The 24,932-nt window shown below is 35.0% G+C and overlaps 1 protein-coding gene across 3 annotated transcripts in view; it reads left to right on the plus strand.

Annotated features, from left to right (window-relative positions):
• Positions 1-3,444: 3,444 nt before the first annotated feature.
• LOC145676636 (uncharacterized) overlaps positions 3,445-24,932 on the plus strand; it is a 35,791-nt gene continuing 14,303 nt past the window's right edge. For 2 of the 3 annotated variants that reach the window (XM_081747473.1, XM_081747471.1), the window contains exons 1-2: positions 3,445-3,691; positions 6,451-7,002. In XM_081747473.1, coding sequence (XP_081603599.1) covers positions 6,566-7,002 — 437 coding nt within the window. In that variant the 5' untranslated portion in view covers positions 3,445-3,691; positions 6,451-6,565. Of the gene's footprint in view, positions 3,692-3,711; positions 3,822-6,450; positions 7,003-24,932 lie in introns of those variants that run through there. The other variant, XM_081747472.1, reaches the window with a different exon arrangement.

Below are 24,932 nucleotides of genomic sequence, written 5' to 3' on the forward strand. Positions count from 1 at the left end.
ACCTTAGAGATTTAGATAAATTAGATCTTGCTGTACTACAAACAAAAAGGAGCCTGAAGATTTTTGCTCGGAACGCAGACTATTGCAACATACGATATTCTGCATTTGGTAACTTTGTTGTCGAGATGTCTTGGTAGTAGTTTAACTTGCGGCCACTATTAACTAACCGTTTGTCGACCTATAGCAGTATCACTCTGTGTGGGGGGCCGCTAGGAGGGGGCAAGATTTTGAGTAAGGGGGCCCCCCAGGCCCACCCTTGGCTCCGCCACTGATGAACTACCAAAAGAAGTACTACTGAGAATAGAGACAATGACAGTATACACAAACACCACCGATCCACAGTTCAATAGTGTTGCATCCAGTTCCACCGTCCACGGATGATGACTTACTTCAATCCAATTGGTACGACTGTTGACTTTCACAAATCAGATGAGTTTTGACAAGGTTTCTGATTTCTCTGTAACTTTGGCGGGGGATGTGGGCATTTAGATGGACGTTTGGTTGCAGACAGGCCCGTATCCAAGGGTCTAGGGGACCGCCCCCCTAAATTTTTGCTGCCTCACTAACATTTTCACGTTAGGCTTGCAAATGAACTATAATATGGTTCAATCGGGCATCCCCTAACTTCAGCAGGGCACACGCTATATTTTTATTTATTTATTTATTTATTTCATTTTCCGCCGCAAGAACTTAGCGTTCATGGCTTCGTCAAGAGATACAGTTACTATTACAAGTTATAATAATAATAATTGCAAGAGATACGCTACAATTAGTATTACAATTATTAAAAAAATAATATATAATAATACAATATATAAAGTAATAATATAAAATATATACGTAACAATAAAACAAACTAAGTGTACTTTTAGAGAAAATATAAATTTACCTTGTTTTATATATTTTAAAATTCAAATAAATTTTGATATTTACATTATAAAGAAAGATCACAGTGAAGATATTCATCTAAACCATAGAAAAGATGTTTGAGTAACAGTAACTTGAGGTGTCTTTTAAACTGCAAGTTTGGCATTCGTTTGACACGATCTGGTAATTTATTATAAAGTTTTATTCCTATGTGGTGCAACGAATTTTGAGTTCTTGTTAGACGGAAATTTTGGATATGAATATGATTGGTTGTTCTTGTGTTGTATTCGTGTAGGTCCGAGTTGAGTTGAAAGTTTCTTTTATTCATATGTATAAATGATGTTGTTTCTAGAATGTATATACACGGCAATGGTAATATTTTAAGTTTCTGAAACAGTGGTCTACTTGGTGTATGAAACGGTACTGATAACATTATTGGTAACATTTTCTTCTGCATCGTAAACACTTTCTTTGCATAACAGGTATTACCCCAAAAAATGATTCCATACGATAGAATTGACTGAATCAATCCGAAATAAATTGTTTTCAATGTTTCTGTAGTTAGAATCTTACTAACTTTACGTATAAGATATATTTTTGCACTTAGTTTCCTCAACAAATCATTCACGTGATCGTCCCATGTTAACTTAGAGTCCAATTTTATCCCTAAAAATTTACAAGAGTCAGATACCTGTATGAGTTCCCCGTCTATACGTATTTAATGTATATTTAGAGAGTTCAGTTTTCCTTCATTGAAACTCATTATAGTTGTTTTCGCTGCATTTAAGTTAAGTTGGTTTGCTTTTATCCATTCTGTAATTTTATCTGTCGTGTTCTTAAATATGATTTCCTCGGAGCAAATGTTATTTGGAGTTTCAACTAAAATATTTGTATCATCCGCAAAAAGTACGCTTTTGTTTGGAACTATATAATCAGGAAGATCGTTAATGAAGATAAGGAAAAGTATAGGACCTAATATTGATCCTTGTGGAACTCCGTGCCTAATGTGTCTTACCTCTGACTTGGTTGGACCTATTTCTACATATTGCATGCGGTTAGTCAAATAGGAGTGGAACCATAAATTAGCATGACCTCTAATACCATAACTATGCAATTTATTCAATAAAATTTTGTGATTAACAAGGTCAAAGGCTTTTGTGAGATCCAGAAAAATTCCATATATTTTATTTCTTCTCTCTCTCGCTTTATATATATCACTTAGAAAAGCAACTACAGCATTGTTAATTGATTTGCACTTCCTAAACCCGAATTGGCTCTTCGTGAAGATATTATTCTTTTCCAAAAAGGGCACCAATCTGTTATACATAACTTTTTCTAAAATTTTGGAGAAAACAGATAGAATAGAGATAGGACGATAATTTCCTGGGTCAGTAGTTGATCCTTTTTTGTGTATAGGTCTCATTTTTGCAAGTTTAAGATCTTCTGGAAATGTTCCCGTTTCAAGAGAGGAATTGCATATATCAGTCAACGGTATAAGAAAATATTCGGCACACATTTTAAGCAAGTAATAAGGAATATCGTCGGGCCCAGAAGATTTTTTCGTCTTCATTTTTTTAATAATCGATCTTATTTCTAACTCTGTGGTAGGTATTAAGTATATAGATACAGAATTACTAGATAATTTTATGTTGTTAGTCTTTTCAGACTCAGAATTTGAGTATGTTTTCGCAACGTTGGCAAAAAAATCATTAAGTAGGTTTGCAATATGTTGTTTATTTGTTATTTCTCGGCCATGCTGAATTATTTTTTTAATTTCTATTTTTTGCGTTTTTGATGCGGTTGATTGTTCATTTACTACTTGCCATAGTGTTTTGTTCTTGTTATCAGATTTAGATATCCTATTTGACGTGTGCATTTTCTTTGCTTCTTTTATTACACCTTTAAGAATACTCCTATATTTATTAAAATATTCTTTTAGTTTCCTATTATTCGTCCTTTTTACAATTGTATGTAGTTGTTTCTTTCTCATGCAGGAATTAATTATGCCTCGTGTTATCCAGTTGCATCTAGTTTTGTGAGAATATACCTTTATCTTTTTAAGTGGAAAGGCTATTTCGAAATAGTGCCTAACTGTATTAATGAACTGTCTGTATTTATTGTTTACGTCATTTTCTAGTAGTGTGTCCGTCCAGTCTTCCTTGCTAAGAAGATATTGAAAGTACTCCACGTTCGTTTCATGAAAGTTCATTTTCGGGCTGGCTACCGGCCTGGTTGCAGACGAGGGTTTAAGAAGGCTTATATGAGGATCTTAAGACAAATTGAATTAAAATTATGCCACATATTGCATATTCATAAGAAAATACGTATAGGGTGTTCGTATACGTATTCATAAAAATACATGGAGCCCACATGAGCATTGTGGGACCGGTTGTTAATGGTTTTTATTGCAATTTAAAGTTATGTATGTTGATTGTTAGTCGTCATCAAATAAAATGCAACATTTTCAAACTATACTATAGCCCCAGTTTAGGTTGCGTATAAGAGCTTATTTGTGAAGGCCTTCCTTGATATTTTCTTTAGGGGTTGTTGGCAACACTGGTTGTCACGCGTCGTCAGACATATTTTCTCGTCATTTTTACCATAAAAACGAGATGCAGATTGTTTTTCATATTGGTCTTGCTACAATCCCTTTTCATTCACTTTCGCTATTTGCCCATTCCCTTTCGTTATTTGATTAATACAGCACTTATGGCTTATTTAGGCTTTGCCTGAGGCACCCCTTCCCATCACTGATAATAGTGTGCAAAAAAAAAAAAAAAAAAAAAAAAATGCAGATTGCTATTGGATAAGAACACCAACAACAGTAAGTATTATCTGCACATCATTTACAGACTGAATTACGATATATGAAATTTAGCTGATAATTCAAGATTGCTAACTTCCTATAAATATGAAAGAAAAGATGGAAATTGATTTCAAACACGTCTTTGGATGTGAGTGGTCTCAGTATGTTCAGCCACTTCGTATTATATAAGTGTTAAGCGCTCATATAATATGTCATTCGAGTAATTGACTGCAGCAGTGATGAGTACAAAACATTTCGGGGTATGTTTAGTACAAGGGGTCCAGAAGCACGTAAAAAACGCAAAATTTACAGGAGAAATGAGTGATGCAAGTACTTAGACGTAACATAACATACCAAATCTAACCTAACCTAACATAAACTAACGTAAGCTAACCTGAACTAACCTAAACTAACTTAATATTAGTAGAAATAAGCGAAATTCTATAATTTTTTGGAAAATTATGCGGGACTCCTACACTAATATAACATAAACTAAACTAACCTAACGTAACCTAAACTAGCCTAACCTAACTTAAATTAACCAACCCTACCCCAAACTAACCGAATGTGAACAGAAATTACCAAAATTGTAACATTTTTTAGAGAAAATAGCTGGACCCCTTCTGCTAAACATAGGCTAACATTTCTCCCTGAGATGGAAATAAATACTACGAAAGAATGGTAACCCTACTTGAATCCTGTTGGGTTAATTCTCCCGGGATATCTCTGAAAGGGGAGGAAAATAATATACTATTGTTTGTTAATTATAGAAAATCGTAAAAGTTTGCTTTTGGTGAACCACTCAAATAATTGTTGAAAAACTATAATTCGTTCACTAATTTCCTTATTATTGTCCCATAGAAGATTTGCGCTGAGGAACAAGAAAATATCTCCCTTTGTATAGATAAAGGCAACCACTAGAAGTAAATGTTGAAAAATTAAAATTGTTTTATGATTTGCTTGTAAATACACCTTACGCATGTAGTCCTTAAAACACAAACCAACCGATGCTAAATGGCTTGTAAAGACAAACACTATCTAACTGCGGCAGGGCAGGGCCAAGCTTGTTGGCCAGCCGGGATGTTTTAAGGTAGCGGGCGTGTCAGCGATGGTAGGTATATGCGTAATTGAGATTACTGAAAATAGATGTGGTTTGGCAATGTTATAAATTTCAATGGCAATTGCCATCATTTCTTACTAGCGACACTAGTTGTTAACATAATATACCGCTTCTCTACACTCTAAATAAAATACACCGAACGAAATAGTATCACCTAATAGAGTCCTCTTTCTTATGCACTCACTTATTTTTATTCTGTGTAATGCACTTGTAATGATTTTACACTAGTAGACCTGCACTTGCAAACCTAAAATACAGCTGTATTACTTTTTATTAAATTCTGTTGCATGAGATTTTTTTTTTTTAATTTTGTTCTTTGGTGCAAAATATCTCATTTCACCTGTAAATCCTCCAAACTGTGGTCTGCCAAAACTTCACCACCAGCGAGAAAATGAGTTTTCTGCGTCCAAATAAGAAAGATAACCATTTAAATCGTGAACTACCAACTAATGTAAATAGCAATTTATTTGGGTAAAATAAATTTGGTTTTTAATGTTAGGCTAAAAAGAAAGGTAACATTATTACTATTCTCACCTTTTTTATTTTACTATCATTTTTAGAATAAATGAAATTTCTCGCTAGCATATGTGCTGTTCGTTACTGAGATTTGTTTGGTATTGGTTTTGATTGTCTGATTATCGAAAAACATTGTATAACCATAATACCATGTGTATGTATTTATTGAACCGTTTTAGTTAAGTAAAATATACCGTAGGTTTATGCACTTAATACGTTTGTTCTTTCGTTAATTTAAGGTAGGTATGATGAACTATAAAAAAAAATTAAATGAGTATATACCCTATTACATCCCATATAGGAACTCTCTACATGTTCTGCGGGTAGCTTCTGCACCTTCTGCGCGAGATACTGATTTATTTCATATAAGATCTAATGTTGATATGATCCAGCATTAATCAGTAGGTCTTACATACTGAATATTTTTTACCAAAGTGATGCTTAACGCGAATGTAATAAGAAATACCATAAGTTACTTTTAAAAAAAGTGACGAATACTGTAAACCAAAAATACCGAAAAAAGGTAAGTTCATAAAATTAAAACATAGGACAATAAAAACAAAATGAATTTAACTAGAAATTGCTAGCGCTATTGCATTTGAGTAAAGACAGAAGACCTCAGGGAAGAGCAGATCTGTATTTGAAATATTACAGTAATTTTGGAAAATATTTATCTATTTTTAATTGGAAATTTTGTATAACATTGCTTTTTATATTTTATTTAAAAATATATAAATTTTTTCTGTCCTCGTCCGACACGGAATGTTGAGAATTCGTAACTACCTAAAATCAAAAAGCAAAAATAGTACATCGATAAACTGAACTTTTGTATTAAAAAACAACACTATACAAGAGAGGTAATATAGGTCTATAATATACCCATATAAAGTACAAGAAAAAAATATAAATATCAGTATTTCGGTACAGTTCCGTATTTTCAGTTTTATGGTATATCGATATTTTAGTATCGGTAGTAGGAAAATTTCATATATTTTAAAATGCTGATTTCAGTACCTTTCACACCCATAGTCTGATCCTAAACGATTTCACTCACCAACTGAATTTGACCTGAAGCGGATTTACCATTGTTTTCCTCTGGCCCATTCATAATTTTTGTTATTTTTTTTCTTATTTTTTTCAGATTTGTTTGCTTTGCTTAACACTAAGTGCTAAAGGTTTCACTCTCTAACCTGGACAGTTTTTGTGAAACCGAAATTCCTTTTCATTGTTTCTACTTTGGTCCTAACAAAATTGAAATGAAAACAGAAAACGATCATATTAATGTTCAAATGAAAATAGAAAACGAGTCATTTGAAGAATGTAATTATGTACTAAGTACTAATGACACTAGTGACCACCAAGATCCTCTTAAAATACGTTTGGAATGTAAGAAACGAGAAAGTTCAACCGAAAGAGAGAATATCGCTTCAGAAAGTAATAAGGATGAAACAATATCCGATTGGAAACTAACTTCCGCAGCAATATGTTTAGTCAAGCGTTTATCAACAGATGAAGTAGTCGTAAATGCCAAACATTTTCACAGTAACATCGAACCAATATCCCCAGATTTTACACACAACACGGAAGAGTCATGCACTCACATGTCTGCCACTATTGGAGAGAAGGACGATCAGGACGAGGATGTTCAAGAAAATGATAATCGAGAAGCAGGTAACGAAGCTCTAGCCCTCAGGTATGTTTAAATTCGTTTTGTTTCATCATGGGTATGGTGCGTACAAATATATATTTTCAACATTTGAAATACGTCGTTAAATATTCTTTTCTTCGTTTACTTTAAACTGAGTTAATAGAATCGCAAACGCTTGGACATGTAGAGACTGCAACATAATGCTTAAGTTTGTAAGAGGAAAGAAATTTTGGCAGTGAAATGAGTATCCAAAAGTAATTACAGTTTGCTGTAAACCTCGTATTGCTATAAGGGTTGGGTGTTAGGGTTGAATACTGACGCGCTTCTGACAAGAAAAGGACGTGAACCTGTCAACGAGACTTCTTAATCAAACAAACTCAGTCCATTCGATAAACATGACAAAGGTATTAATCCAATGTTCTCGGTATTGCTGCTAGAGTGAATGTTGTGCTGAGCTTTGCTTACGATGCAACGGTAACACCTTCAGAGCTATGGCTTGGAGTGTGGTGCTAGTGCAATTTATATTGTAATCTTATAACGTTATCGTTATACAATTCTCAATCAACCCTCGTATGCAAAGATAATTTCTTGGAATTCCTACGCACCAGTACAAAAATTCTTAGAAACCGAGATGATGCGAACTCCTTTGCTCATACATTTCTGTGTGTGTGTGTGTACATCCACCCTCCTACTTTCCTCTTTGTGGGACCAAATACGGACAAAAAATTCAACTCAGTTTAGCATTCTGCTCCCTCCTACCCAAAGCTGAATTCCAAAGCTAAAAGGCAAAGGTGGACTATACGCCATAATGTGCATTTTTTACATTAATTTGTTATTACGTATATTATAATGTGTTTAAATATAAATTATATATTCCCAATAAGATAATATTTAATTGATCAACTTTTATATGCGAAGAAAGTGCTTAAAACCTAAGTGTTGTGGAGGAATTATTTTTTAAACTGCTAGTGTATCTCTACGCCTTCAGAGCGATTACAAGGCGTAACGCGTAAAAACGCAGGCAAGACTGATACTGGAAAAGGATCGGTAAACATGCAACCTCAACCGTCTCACAAAATGGCTCATATTTTCAGAATATTGAAACCACAAATGGAAAATGTGCAAATAGATACCTCCAGTTAAGTTTTAAAAATTAATAACAAGTGCATATATAAAGTAGAATGGTGGAATTATCTGCAACCAAAAGAAATAGAAGATATGTGAAGATACCAGAAGAACTACGAACCGTTTTCAGAAAAACAGAGGTGATTTGTCCACATATATGAACTTATCACCTCTGTTTTAACAAAAAACTTAAGTGATATGTACATATAAATGGACGTATCACTTTTGCTCACTGCATGTGATGATTTCAAAACATATCCTTTTTTTGTTTTTTTTTTTGCCAATAACGTTATTACGTATTTGCATTTAGAACCATTGCTCACAAATTAACAATAAGGACTTCGGACATTATCCGTATTAGTCATAACCTCATTTCTGAAAAAAATTGGACATATCACCTTTGCCCTGATACCCATCGATATATTTAATGTAGCGCAGTGCAAGGTTACATTTGTCCTCTGCAACCATCCGGTGCTTATTTTGCTTTTTGTACACCTCATGAGTTTCCTTCCAGACGCTATAGGAGAGGCTCAGAAATATAAATATAATTTTTATAAGATTGTTAAGAAAAGTTCTATCCCTTTTGCAGTTCTATCCCTTGTCAGCAACGGTGGGTACGCGACCAAGTCTCTCTTCATTAATCCGATAGCACCCGAACCTGAAGACCCTAATAGTGTAATGTTCCGTCATCGGAACATGAACCTCAATACCGTCATAGAATGGCTTATCCCAAACGGGAATACACGTAATCGAACCACACACAGTCATATTCTTAAGGAATTGCTGTATTTCTAATGTTTTTTTATTGGTCAATAGCGTGCTCTGATGTTGCTGGTGGAAACTGTTCTCTTACTGGCTGATGGTTCTTTCATACTGAAAAGCTGAAGCCAGATATCAAGTGGATGATAACCTTCGTCTCTGTTGGTGGAGGCATTGTGTTTACCAACGAATAGAGCTTCGTGTATTTTCCTGTCGCAGAGCTGTGTGCTTTTCTTTAGAACTTCAATTTATTCCCACATACTCGTGGTCGGATATTGAAGATTTTTCGCGTTGTTTCAGTCTGGTGTTTCGCTGGTGTTCTTTCATTCTGTCTTCAATATTCCTTCCCGTTTCGCCTGTGTAGGTGGCGCTATATTCACATGTGATCCTATGGATACCCAGTGCCCTTAATCCCAATTTGTCTTTTGGGGTTGGTAGAAAACTTGATCTTAGGTGGGGGCAATGTACCGTCTTGATGTTGAATTTCTTCAGTAGTCTTGCTACTTGATTAGAGGATTTTCCCACGTATGTAATAACTGCAATATTTTCCTTGCCTGCCGTATTCTATTCTTTCGAGGCGCAATTTCTGTTACTATCGTGTCTCATGGCTGTCTTGATCTGTTTCGATGACTGTGCGTTAAATTTAAATACCGTTTTGATCTGACAGAATTCTAAGCTTATCTGCATCTACTATTTGATTTTCTCTGTGTATTAGAGTATTTACCACCCCCATCTTCTGTGTAAGATAATGAAAACTGGTATCATCAACGTAGAGATCAGTGTGATTGGGTTTCCTGTATATTGACTGGCCTAAACTTTTTACTGGTTTCTTGAATACGATCACATCCATTCTGAATTCTATACACCGCAACATTCAGTTTACATTGGAAATAGAAACAGAAGGAAGACTCCCGTTCCTGCATGTACTCGTATACAAGAAACCAGATGGAAATCTAGGTCACCCAATCTATAGGAAACCCGGCCTGACTGATCTCTACTTCGACGATACCAGTTTTCATCAGCCTGCACACAAGATGGGTATGTTAAATAATCTAATACACAAAGCACACCAAATTGCTGACACAGATAATATAAGCATAGCAGTCTCTCACCTGGAAAACGTATTTAAATTCAACAGATATTCGTCGGAACAGATCAAGACAGCCATGAGAAAATATAGTAACAGAAATTGCGCCACAAAAGAAGAAAATACGGGAGACAAGGAAAATATTGCAGTTATTCCATACACGGGAAAAACCTCTAATCAACTAGCAAGGCTACTGAAGAAATTCAACATCAAGACGACACTGCACCCCACCGAAGATCAAGAGTTTTCAACCTACCCCAAAAGACCCATTGGGATTAAAGACACAGGGCATCCATAGGTTCACATGTGAATATAACGCTAGTTACATAAGCGAAACGAGGAGGAATATTGAAGGCAATGAAAGAATACCAGCGAAACACCAGACTGAAACAACCTGAAAAATCTCCAATAATCGAACACCGCATACAATAAAATCATACTACTATGTGGAACCAAATTAAAGTTCTAAAGAAAAGCAAACAGTTCTGGGACAGGAAAATACAAACTTCTGCACACTCCACCCCATACCCATACTCCAACCCAAAACTCTGAAGATGTTACCGGGTAACGAAAGCTCAGCCAACATTCACTCTGGCAGCAATCACAACACTGGATTAATACTAGACTCCAACAAATCATCATAACAAAGATATGTCCATGCACAAAAAATTAGGTAATGTGGACAACAGAGTAAACCCTATTGACCCTGTTAGTATAAAGAAAATGATACACTCGCAGTAAAGAACTATTGCATCAACACTGGAAACTCATAGTTCATAGTTAAGTTCCTTTAACATCAAACAAGCTTGTCAGAGGTGCTATGTGTTTTTACTAATAACTTACATGAAACGTGAAAATTGGGAGAATGTCGGGAATATTCTTCCCATCAACTTTGGACATCTGGAGTAACCCCGGGTATAAAGAGACTATCCAAAAACGTCTCAGAAAATACCATAGGAAATAAGAAATATGTATACTAAGTTTTGTATTACTAGAGAGACTAGGTATGAGGGGAAATCGTGTATTGTTATACAAGCTTTTCTCTTATATTTACGTTTATCAATACATCCTGGGGTGCACATATTTTTTGTCCCTTATGATATTTTTTGAGATTGTGTGCTTTTATCTGGAATAACTCCAGAGGCGTCCAAATTTTAATTGAGGAATTTCTAGAAGTCATTTCCCCGACATTCTCCTAGTGTTCCCTGTTCGAATACGCTAGGGGCCCCAATACATAGCACCTTTGGAAAGTTTGTTTTATGCTGGAGGAATAAACTATAAAACATGACCTTCCAATGAACAGTGTTGAGGCAATAGCTATTTTACTGGGAGTCTATGATTTTCTTTATACTAACAGGGTTAATGGGTTCCCGGATTTACCTCTCCGTTGTCCATGGCACCTAATTTTTTGTGCACGAACATACCTTTGTTTTGTTTATCGAAAGCATTAGGTTTGATTAGGAAGTCCCGTTATTAGGTTAATGTCCTTTCCTTGTGAATAATGTCAATATTCGTTAATAAGTTTCATATTATAGAGAACAGTACCTCACACTCTTATCTATGTTTCCTCTCTCATTGAAAATATTTTCATGATACAAATGCTCATACTTTTGTATCCATTTTATTTATCAGTTAAGAAACTCTAACATTTTATGTACAGAACCTCTTAGTAAATAAGAATGCCAAATGCTGTTTACGCGAAGGAATTGTGAAGTTTTTTTTTTTAATACGTTACGGAATCCTTTCACTTAATATGATTACTCCAATATTGATGTATGTCGTATCACGAACGTACTGTAACAAGACCAATCCGAAATGGTTTATTTTAATATCTGGCTTCATAACCTTAACTTGTAATAGTTCGTGTCTCACGAGAATATTTCTTAAGGTGGTATATTGACCTGTAACGAAATGTCATCAAATTATAACTTTAGGGTTTCTTTAGCTTCGTATTTAATGATAATTGGTTATATCATCGTTTAATGAGAAACATTGTAAACGGTGGTTTGTAATTGTTTAATAAAATGGCAGGAAAATACTCTATTAGGATAATGTGTGCTGTGGGCCATTTATTAAATAAGTAAGCATTAATTTCTTTTAATGAATGGTTCTAATAAATTGATCGACTCTAAAATTGAAGATCTTCAAGTAAGAAATTCAGTTGTATTTTAAAAAACGTCTGTTGAATATCTGTTTCTTGGGAAACATTTATAACGTTATTTACTAGTAGTTGATTAATGCATAATGTGATAACGCAATGTTCGTCTGTATTCTATTGTACACAGAAAAATGTCAGTTCTGTGTTGCTGAAAATCATAAAAGATGTATGTGGATTATGTACAGATATTTTTCGTGGAAAGCTTACAACTAAGAGGAGTACCTTAGATATGTGCCTACTGTGGGAAACAGAGGACTTTTGAAAGGTGGTAGAAGATAAGAAAAGAGAACGGAAAAGATTGAAAATATCAGACTTTCAACTAGAGTGCTGACTCGCGTAGGAAATAATTTCCTCCTTTTAACATCACTAGAACTTGGCTTCAGGGAGTTTTGTCTCTCTTCGTTTAGGCTATCTATAACCACTACTCAACGGTGCTTGTATCATATTCATATGATCTATAGTTACCGTACAGGAAGAAGTTTAAGTGAATACCATAGGGACTCACACATCTGATTAGCAGGGAAATGTCAGTGCTGTTTCTATTTTCTTAATTTCACCACGTGAAATTCATTTCAATGATGCTAAATGTTTTAACTAGTTAAACATACATAAGAAATGCTAACATTTATACGCTCTTTTCAATTAAGTGCTGCTAAGACATCAACGGTATATGACGCTGGTTGTGAATAGTGATACGTCATAGTAGTTCATTGAAGGTTATAGTAGACAGTGGTCTTAGTGGATCGTGGTGGGAAGTTGTTAGTGTAACACGGATGCAATAAATTAGAATAGAATAGTTTATTGTCATTGACCTTTACAAGCAATAGACAACGTCCGAGTGAGATATACATATAGATGCAGATATATAGAGAAGTAACCATAACACACCGACAATCAGTTATTGGTTAATATTATAATGGACAACCTAATAATATTTGATACAAAGTGACACTGAAAATTAGGACACAATGTCTTGACATTCACTAAACTTTTGAATCGAATAAAACGGATTCACTATTAACCAATCGTACAATTTTTCTTATAAATCTTAAATGGCAGCTACTGCATGGAGGATTTTAGTTTATTAAAGAGCTCTGGTCCTATAACCAAATAACTATTTTTGGTCTTCAATAATCTAGTGAAGGATATATCAATTTTTTTAACAATCTAGTATTATATATGTATATAGCCAGGTTTTACTTAGTGTAAAGTAGCACCTGTTAAATATATACATTAACGACTGTCATTATCTTAAGCCTGATAAATAGTGGTTTAGAGTGTTCTTTATCATGTGTTCCAACAATAAACCTGATGAATTTCTTTTGAAAACTAGAATATCATGTGCTTGGCTACTGTTACCCCAAAGCAAAATCCCATATCTAACAATGTTGTGAAAAAATGAAAAATATGAATTCCTCAGATACTCATAGGGAACTGTATCTTACAATTTTCTTAACATAAAAAGCACTCGGGAGAGCATTATACATACATATTTGACATGTTGTTTCCAGGTTAGTTGGGTATTTATACATATATCAATAAATTTAACCTGAGATCCATCATAGTTTCCTTTATCGTTGTAGTGATTGAGTCTAAAGGTTACTTTTTTTTGTTTTGTTTTGATTTAGCACAAAACCATTTCTTTTAAACCAGGTCGCTGCTTCTCTTAATGCAGCTTGAGCTTCTATATACACTCCTTCAAATTTATATTAAGTAGGGTAGTGTCATCCGCGTATAGAATTGATGTGGTATTAGTATTTAGAGATAAATCATTTATAATTTTAAAAATAGTACCGGACCCAGAACAGAACCCTGCGGTACCCCATATTTCACTTTTAATTTGTTTGAGTGCATGTTGTTAACACTATGTGTTTACGTTCATTTAAATAGAATTTTACGAAGTTTGAATAGCTACTATGGAATCTGTAATACGCTAATTTATCACATAGGATTTTATGATCTACACAATCAAATGCTTCACTTAAATCATAGAATGGAGCAAGCCCTTCTTTTCAAAAATTTCATTTATTTTTTCGTTAGTGATTTTACTGCATGAGTTATGATTTCCCAGGCCAGAATCCAAATTGGGCTTCCAGAATTAAATTTTGCTGAGTCGAATATTTATATAGCTGATCTTTAACAAAAGTTTCCATAATTTTAGAGAAAACTGGAATAAGAGATATTGGACGGTAATTAGACGAACACGATCGATCTCCCGTTTAGTATATACGAAATATTTTGCTATTTTAAGTGTTTTAGGAAAAATACCTTGAGAGAGATATTTATTGAAGCATATTGTAAGGGGTTTCGTAATGTGATTGATGAGAGCTTTTATAAACTTGCCCGATATGTTAAATATCGTTACTGTCAGAAATTTTTATGTTTTTACTGCTATTATGACGTCATGAGGAGTAACATGATTAATAAAAAAAGAACTATTAAGTGGACTATGTTGAGTTAAATACTGATACATACTTACCTTAGTATCTGCTTTGTTTTTTTTATTTCCTCTACGGAAGTAACAAAATCCGTGTTAAGTGTATCAGGCGACAGCGTAAAGTTATTGTTATTATTATTACTATTGGTTACCTTGTTATCTTCCATGCAGTTTTGCATTTATTTGATGATAATTCAATGCAATTTTCATTATATATTGCTTTCGCTATCTTTATTGCAGATTTATATTTACGCTTTTAAGACTTATAAATATCACTGCATTCACTAGCCATTTTGTTCTTATATATATTATAATACAGCATTACTTTAACTTTCATAGTAGAGAGTTCTGGGGTATACCACGTTATATTACCTAACTTGCTTTTCTTTGGTGAATTATATCGGACAACCATTTTAGGCACACACATTTAAAAAATATTTAGAAACTTAGCTACGAAAAGATCAAATGTATCGCTGGCATTTAAATTATCGTACTTAATTTTTACATACCAGTTTATACACGATAGCAGTTGAATTAAACTTTGCAAGTTAGTTTCCTTTATGGGCTTATTTGCTATAAGTTCGGTGGAGGGAATACTAAAATTGCAGGATTCTACTTTTGTTTTAGTTAGATTGACTAGCAGGGCATCATGATCTGAGAAAGGAAATTGACATACATTACTGGTTAAATATTCCGTTCTTACGTTGATAAGTGCATTATCTAAACACGCTGTGCATCTAGTCGGTAAAGTTAATCACTTGAAGATTATGTTGTCTGAGTAGATTAATAAACTCATGGACAGTTCCTTTCTTAGTTGTCATATCAAAATATGCATTTTTTCATCGCTCCCTATTACTACCTGATAATTATGCCAGTTACTGCTAATAAATGAGAAACGCCAATAACTTCACTTTTTCTAAAAAGATATTTGGATTACTATCAGGTGTTCTATAAAAAGCTACGATTGTTAACTTGTACTGATCCATTGTACCCTATCCAATTGTTCTGTACGCTAGGTCTATATGTTTATTACTGATGAATTATGGATTTTCAATTGTTTAGTTTCTTCAATATTAATTCTAATGTTAAAAAGATTTGTAAATAGTTCTACACGCATTTTTCTCCAATAAAGTTGCTCTTTTCTCGTTCATCTCATTTCTGTTAGCTCTATGGCAAATATTTTAACTTAGTAAACTTCTATATATTATAATTGTTATTATTAAAAGTAGTAGTAGTATTACTCACATTGATATTTGTAATTATATGGTCTTAAGACGTTACCATGTACTTACTGTACACTTTTGTTATGACATCAGCCTCTTTTCATACCACCAGAATAGTGTTTGCATTTTCTTGTGGTGACAAGTTTATAACTAGAGGAAAGAAACGAGCTTCAGCGCCTTGACTGGACTAAGCATTCATCCTACTTTATTTACTTTACAACAACAAATTTCCAGTAGATTTTATGAACAAAACACCTCCTAGAGTATGACGTCATTACTTGATACTTTGACTCCCTTTCTGCTCAAAAACACAAAACGCGTTTTGTTGTGTGTTATGGTATATTAAGCACAAACTATTGCAAAAATATCAGATTTTTTTACTCGGGCCCATTAGAGATATTGGAGAGTGAAAGATGCTAAATTGACATAATTCCCCAACTTCACTATTTTTTTCAGGGCTATGTCAGCAGCTACAGTTCTGTAAATTTTGGCGTATTAACTTATGACCCCGGACTACTTGCAGAACCAAATACAGACCCCTCCGTCAGTTGTTTCCTCTTCCCAATCATGTTTTTAATGTTCAAAATGTTGCTAGTGTAAACCATGATTTCACCCACTTCAAGTGGTATTAGGCAAAAAAGTTAAGAAATCAAAGCTTTAGTTCTGCAAGACAAATACTTGCTGAGATATTCAAAACAACGTTAACGCCTAAAATCGAAAAAAAGTAACGACAGCAGCTGCGTCGCCATAGTACGTTAAAAAAAATAATTGTGATTTCGAGGTACCCTGATATAGGATAAACATTCTTGAAAAAATTAGATATTTTAGAAAGTGTCGAGCGGCAATTTTTCTTTTTTCTTGATCACATTGCATGGATTGGCTCAGGTGCGATTTCTGTAACAGAATGTCCAGAAAACTAATGCACAACTTGAATTTCTGAATTTCACAGCTCTGTGAGAAAATACAAGGGGGATGAGTAATCTATATTGTTCCCCCGATTCAAGATCTGCAGGTTCTCGATCTTATTTGTTACTGAGATGAAAATCGACAATTGTTTGCAAGCATTTCTGCGAAGTAAAGGGACTTTGATGAGATAATATAAATAAAATGTGTACACTTTTCAGGAAGCATTGGTATAGACGGGGAAAGAAGTTATTTGCTAAAGCACTATTTTAAATGTGAATTGCTTGTCTTGTTTCGTTGTTATAATGGTCTTCATATATTGAGTGTTTATCAGAATATTCATCATATAGTATGTAATTTTTACTTTCCCAGTCGTCTTTTTAAAAAGTTATATACTGCATGAAGTCTTAAAACTACATAAACATACTTAGTAAAGTCTTGTCCAGTGAAAATTGCAGAGTAGTAACTCGGGAATGATGCACGTAATATGAGTATGAATTACGCAGGAGAAATTTTTTTTGACATTCTTCCCAAGCAGCAAAATAATCTACGTAATAAAAGAAGGAGAAAATATCGTTATTTAGATGGTGGAAATACTTTGTTTGCCTGAAAACATGTCTAAGGTCTTATACCACGAGAGCTTCTACAGTTTAAGACGTTGTTTCATGTTAAAATATGGAAATAAGTCTATATGTTGTGTTCAAGATGCATGGATTCACAGGTGAACAACATTTTATGAAATCCTCATGAAAAGCTAGTTTACCTGAAATTTCTTGTATGCAAGCAAAACTATGACCATTAAACTGGACATTCATTATTAATTTTACATAATTTAGTAATTTTACGTATATTAAGTAAACTACGCAAATTGCCGCTTCAATCTCTTAAAGCGTAGATCAGTTGCTTACTGGTTTGTAGTAGAAATTTTATATAGCATATTTCATCTGTGTAACAATCCAAATGTTGTTACATATTATGGTGCATGAAACAAACTTCTTGGCTAGTCACACTCTTTTGAAAGATGAAGACGTTGAACCTCATTCAAATTACATAGGTGCACTTGGACCAACATTGAAGAAATAAAGAAAACTTTTGGCTTGGTAGGTTCTGTGGTTCTTGTCAAAGCCTAATGTGGAGGACTATTGGAGCAATAGTAAATTATGTAGTTTCACACTACCAAGATCGGTATTGTAGCAGAACAGATTTGAACTTCTGTTGCGATTGTGGCATTTTGCCGAAAACGAAACTGATAATGATAATAGACTTCATAAAGTAGAAAACATTCTAAATCTGTTGATTAGCAAATATCAATGTATATATCCTCGAGGAGGAAAGGTGTTAATGGATTAATCCATTATCCCCTGACGAGGCCGAGTATCGTTCCATCAGCATGTACCATCGAGCCGCCAAAATACGGAATGAATGTTTCTTAAGTTATGTAAATCAAGATAGTCAGTTCCGGAGGGAGTGGTTCTGTCATTGATTACAGAACTTTTTTGGTGAAGGACGTTCATTTTACGTGGACAGTTATTTTTATCATTATTGCTCTAAATATCACTTGTTGCGCGAAAACTCTCATCTCGTTGGGATCTTGTGAAATGAGGGGAAAAAAATATTCGTAAGAAAGTGACATATGCGAAGTTGAAAAGAAGAGAGGCTAATGGAAAAAAATCAGGAGGAGTAGTATCAGTTTTGTAACTGAAAGCCCTAAGAGATATCCTAATGATTTCCACTGCTAAATCTGCAGACGACTATGTCTTGAAAACTTTTCGTGGCCAAGAACTTAAAAAACCTAAGTGCATTGCAAATTACAACCACGAAAACAATTTATTCTTGTGACCAGATAGTCACATATAGTAGATTTCGAGAAGATATACAAAATGTTAAGGAAAAATTGTGATTTAGGAAATTTGTGGCACAAGTCTTGTAATTGCGCAGTATCTTTATAATAGTTATACCTTGAAGGAGAAAATGAATATCAAGGAATTTCAGGACGCCATAACGGAATCTTTATGTTGCGCATCAATCCAAGATAAATCAGCTCTTACTGTACCAGCAAACAGGAGAATAGTGAACATCAGCTAATTTTCACACCTGCACGTAGTTCTCCCACGAAAGTTCGAGAAAGGTGTACGGGGTGCTACAAAACGTACGCGAGAAGAAGTGGGTCAACACTAGGACAAAGGAAAAAGATCACACAAGCTATCTGGGATGCGTGCGTAGGCAATCCATGCATGTGCCCAGAATGTCTCACCAACACGCACTAAAGTGGCCTAATCGTTGTGTAGATCTATCATATTTTATGCCACAGCAAGTGGTAGTTTACATGGCTAGTGCAAATATGCATTATATATAGTATAATAGCACCGTCAACATTAACATATATAGAGTAAACTTCGAACAAATGCGTAAAGATTTTACTTTTTCTATACTCTTTGATACGCTTGTGCAGGTTAGGTTCAATTTTATGGTACCTAGTACATATGTTTTTAATAGATGCTATACGAACTTAATATACCCTATGCAAACCGACGTTTACACAATACACTATAAATACGTATGAAAAATAAAGCTAGTAATCTACAAATTGCGGACTTCGGTAGAGCTGTGCGATATTTCGATATATCGATATTGTCGATATCGATATCGTCGATATCGATATCATCTTATATCGACAGTCGATATCGCAAAAATACCGACGTCGATATATCGATATCGTCGATATCGATATCCGATATCGTCGATATTGATATTCGATATTGGTGTTTCACTCTTCCTCGAAAAAATTGCGGCGGGTTTTGCTTTACATATATATATATATATATATATATATAACGCTTTTTTGGCTCGCGATAGCAGCTGCATTTGCATTTCTTAACCGAATGAAACCAAACTGCACGATACTCGTATGAAGCAGAAAAACGCCCCGTTTCATGAGTCAAATTAATGCAGGGCTTGGGGACTATGCTTCCCAATGTTCCATGTTAATATTTAATTTTCTCTTTGACTTCATTTCTTAACAGAATGAAGCCAAATTTACAGAGGATTAGTATTGGTTAAAAATTTGGTTCCTTTTGAAGATAGTCCAAACCGACGGCGGTGGAGTAGCGATGTTTCTACGTCTACTTAAACCATCTAAATATTGTATGTTTAACTTATATTATCGGTTAAACTTCTACACCGAATCAAACCAAACTTTTTGCAAAAATAATACAGAAATGATGTTCGTTTCGAAGATAAAGCCAAAACCGAGAGCCGGGGAGCTATGCCCTCCATAATATTTCTGACCATGGCTGCATTCCTTAACCGAGTCAACTTGATATCCTCACTACAATTAATGTTTGTGCTTTATTGCCATTGCGAGTGAAAAATCAAATGCCTGTGCTAAAATTTGCTTAAATCTAAACAGACAGTTAAACAAGAATTTACTAGTTTTTTGTGCAAAGTAGTAATTTTCCGTTTATTTGTATGTGGTTACTAGATGTAAGTTGAGCCACGTAACTCAGCCCACTAAAACAAACAAAAGCCTCCATTCTGTCACTTCACTGCACAGACCTACATATTCTGTTTAGGTAGTATCAACCCTTCCCTATTTCTTTGGATTTGCTTAAGTATTAGAATATGCATTATTAGGTGCACCGTTATTAGGAATGACTTAGAACCTTTCTAAATTGATTTCATAAGCAAAACTGAATAATGGTATAAGACGTAAGCTTTAGCCTAAATTTAATGAAAACATGAACACTTTTAGATATGAGTTTGCACAAAACCAATAACAAGAAAGCTTTTAAGTTCATGTGGGAGATGTCACGTCTTTGTGTAAAGCTCTTTAATACAAAAAGATTATCAATTTATTAATAACATGAAAGAGATCTCGATTGATAGCGTGCTTTTTTAATTGGATATTAAAATAGAATACTACAAAAGAATAAGTCCAAGTGTTAAATTTGTAAAGCCAACGGATTAACTTTGAAGAACACAAACACACACATCACACACAGAGAGAAAAATGAACAATAACTGTCTCGTTTAGAAATGTATGATGCATTTGAAGTTCATGACACTGCTATTTAGGAACGAGCTCTTTTATTCATGGAAAGAAAATCAGTTGTTTCGCATTTTCTGCACTCACTGTATTTTCTAAGTGAAGTATGAGCATCAGTTACGATATTGCATCCACAACTAAATACTCTTTCCGATAGAACGCTGGTACCTACACAAATACGAGCCAGAAGAGCTAATTTTGGAAAGTCAGTGTCATGAGATTTCCTCCAGTGAAGGAGGTTTTCTTCCATATCTGTAGGCAGTGGTGCTATTTTAATTTTTGGTGACTGGTTATATATATGAGAGAGACATAGTAGATGGATACATAGAAAGATATCTCTCTCCAGTGGGGTAACTAAGGGCTTGGGGGCCACCCCACAGATAACGTGGAATGGGGCCCCTTTTCTACGTCCTACATCACGATTTGGGGGCCCCGTGATGACTTGGGTCTCCCGCAATGCGAGGTCTTCGGGGCCCTTATTTACGCCCCTGTCTCTCTCCCTCTCTCTTAGGAAGCAAATCATACAAGATAGACAAAGGCAAATTTTTCACTGGATACCACAAGTGGCAAGTAGAGACCTACACAGCAACCTAATATAAGGTGTTGTGACGAAATTAGGTAGCACTGCGAATATCTTGGAAACGAATTATCCAAAATAGATGTTTGTCAAGAAGTATTGGAAACACCATAACCCAGCAATGGATCAACAATTATTGATAATGGTATGTATGCCTTTCAAATGTAAATAATGGGGCCGCGGTGGCTCAGTGGTAGAGAGTTCACCTCTGGTGTATGGGGTCTCGGGTTCAAACCCTGCTCCCGCCAAGTGAACTTTGTGGTGGACAAACACCGTGTGCATGGGTTTTCTCGGGATTCTCCCGTTTCCTCCCACTTTCTTCATTCCACCATTTCATTCATTTCACATAATCACCGTCTCCTTTAGCCTAACCGGCATAACCGTGGGACGTAAAACTCAAAGATTTCATTTCATTTTCATTTTTACAAATGTAAATAACCCTCACCACTGCACTCATGTAATCCTAGTTTTCATTCTTGCTATCTAACCAGCCCATTTAAAATTAAGAAAAAATCGCTTATACCTTATTCTGAGAGATCATATATCTAACCCTGTAGCTGTAAGAATTTCTAAGAACAAAGTTAACAAACTGAAACTTGCTCGTTCTTGGGTATAACTGGATAAAATTTACTGTTATATCTGGGTATAACAAACGGTTTAGCAAACTCGAAATATATTAACAACCGGTTCTAGCGAACCGGTGCGAACCGGCTGAATAGCACCACTGTCTGTAGATTGCACTGAAAGATATCCATCGATTTCCTGTTGCAGAAAGGCATCAAATGATTAGCACAAAAGAGAAACGGGGATTCCCCGATTTTGCTTTTGTTGATCGGGTAGGTCATTCGTCCATATCTGAAATGAAACGAAATTTTTGAGTTTCACGTCCAACGATTACGCCGGTTAGGCTAAAGGAGACAGAGATAATGAGAAATGAATGAAAATGGTGGAATGAAGAAAGCGGGAGGAAACGGGAGAACCCCGAGGAAACCCACGCAACGGTGTTTGTCCACCACAAAGTTTACTTGGCGGGAGCAGGGTTTGAACCAGAGATGTGCGTCTACGCGTAAAAAACGATAGTTTACGTTTACGTGTCAACAATGCGTAGACAATGTAAACAACGTAGACTATGTAGAATATGTCAAGAACACGTAATTTAACATGGCGTCGTGGACAATAAAGAAGCTTTCTTTTTCGTTACCTTGCGAAATTGCGTACAAAATAAAATACCTAGACCAGCGAATAGTAACTTTCGAATAATTAGTTTCGTCTTAATGAAGAAAAATAACAAATATTATGCATTTTGTAAAATATGCAAGAAAAAATTGGCAAATACAGCTGCTTGAAGACTGAAAGCACACAGATGAGAATTAGTTTTGTACGTTTCATTATAAAAGCAGTGCTCGAAGTGGAAAATCTAAGGAAGTGGTATGCACAAAGGATATAGGATTAATTCTTCTACCTTTCTTAAACACCACATCAGCATCGACATCGCAACTTAAGCGTTGTCATCCGTATCACTTTCAGATTAGATAATTCCCTCTACTTTTTATATGTTAGTCGTTTCCATAATCTTTCGCTGCACCGAACCGAAGCAAAACAACTGAATGAGGAAATATGAACAAACGCGCAACGAAATTCTTCCTTACATTTGATCGTGGTTGTCTACATAGTCTACACGAGAAAAGGTGTAACGTAGATTACGTATAGACTACAGTAGACAATCGCGTAGACGTAAAATTATAGTTTAGAGCACATCACTGGTTTGAACCCGGGACCTCATGCAACAAAGGTGAACGCTCTACCACTGAGCCACCGCGGCCCCTATCGTCCATATCTGGATCAAGTATTGTTTGTGCGTCAGCTTAAAATACAACGCACGCACGTGTTATAGAAAGAACTTCTCTGTCTCTCTCTCAAACGCATACCGCCACACGTGCACATTCACAAATGCACATACATGAAATAAACACCTACACATAAATAAAACACGCATATTCTACTTTATGTCACCCTGTTTCACTCTCATAACACAAGTCTGTTTTCTGTGACTAACAAGTATTCTGAGATATCCCCCATTGAAACGTTTTGAGACCAGATTGTCTATATCAGCATGAATATTCAAGATCAATCAATATGTTGAATATCCATATTTGATGTTGTCGATATCGATATTTGATGTCGATATCGATATTCGATTTTATCGAAATCGATATTCGATATCAATATTGTCGATATCCGATATCGATATTGTCGATATCGATATTCAATATTGTCGATATCGATATATCTATTCGATATCGATATCAGAAAAATATCGAATGTCGATATCGAAATTTCGATATCGCACAGCCCTACAGTTCGGATGTATTAGCTAAATGTTTGCACATTTTATTTAGCGAAAACATATTCACTCAGAGGAAAGTAGTCAACTGACGCGAGAATTACTACTGCAGAATGTTTTTCTAGGTCCCTGAACGCAAGTAAGTTGTTACAGATATACAGGATCGTTCAGTAATGTTGGGCAACCCTGTATAAATCGGAAACCAGAAGAGATATTAGCAAGAATGTGGTGGATCCAGATACTTGTGGAAGGGGGACATCTATTGAGGTACAACACAATGTTATCAGGTCAACAGTATTGCCAGCACTGTACAGTTTTATTTTTTTTAAATGGAACATATAGGTTTTTATGCCATCAAGAGAATTAGAGTAGAATGTGAATACCAACAAGCGAAACCGCGCCTGTCAGTATTGCCAAATAAGGAAGTTATAAAGCTTCAAAGATCAAGAAATTAAAGTGTCTGTAGAGCAAAACTAGCAAAAAGGCAAGAAAAATAATACTACGGAATGAAAAGGAGTAACCGAAAGAGTAAACCAGAGAACGCACAGCATCCAGTGAGTAACAGGGTTGCCACAGCAAAGCGGAAAAAATTGAAAATTTTGCATTTGCCATAGGAGGAAAAGTGCCAATATGACGTAATGCTGGAAACACCATAGAAAGTCTATGTTAGATTCAGGAATCCTAATAGCGTTTGTTCGAAAGCGATATCTCTAACCGTTCCCGAGATACACCAAAGGTGTGCGGGGTTTACAACACTGCATAATAATTCCCTCCCCTTCCAAACTACAGGAACGAGTAATGAAAATGACACGCCCAAGAAAATGTAAGAACTACACGGGTCGAATCGTCAAATAGAAGTCAATGATACCTTTATGTTTACAAGAACATTATGAAGTGTGGGATTTTCCTCGTAACTCGTATGGGACACGGAGACATCATTGTCACGCAACATCCGTGAAAATATACACATTATGGTACATTAATACTATACTCTCCTTTAGATCCCCTAAAAATTAAAAATATTCATTTTTGGCAAAAATAAAAAATTACAACTTTAAAGTGGTTGTATAGGGTACTTTCCCATGTTATTTATATGGAATACCTTTTACACCCCCAAATTATTGGGCACTTTCTGTAGGGTTACAATGCTTAAATTTGACATGATTGTAGCTTTTCGGGACTAACCGATAAAAAATTGCCAAATTGAATATTTTTAAGTTTTAGGGGATCTAAAGGAAAATTGAAGATCTTCCCCATGTTGTTTAAATGGGCCTTTTTTTGGACTTATAATCTTATATTTTAGGTACTTGGAATTGA

The sequence above is a fragment of the Thermobia domestica genome, unplaced genomic scaffold (assembly GCF_964235325.1).
Source record: "Thermobia domestica unplaced genomic scaffold, izTheDome1.hap1.1 HAP1_SCAFFOLD_255, whole genome shotgun sequence".
Taxonomy (NCBI): domain Eukaryota; kingdom Metazoa; phylum Arthropoda; class Insecta; order Zygentoma; family Lepismatidae; genus Thermobia; species Thermobia domestica.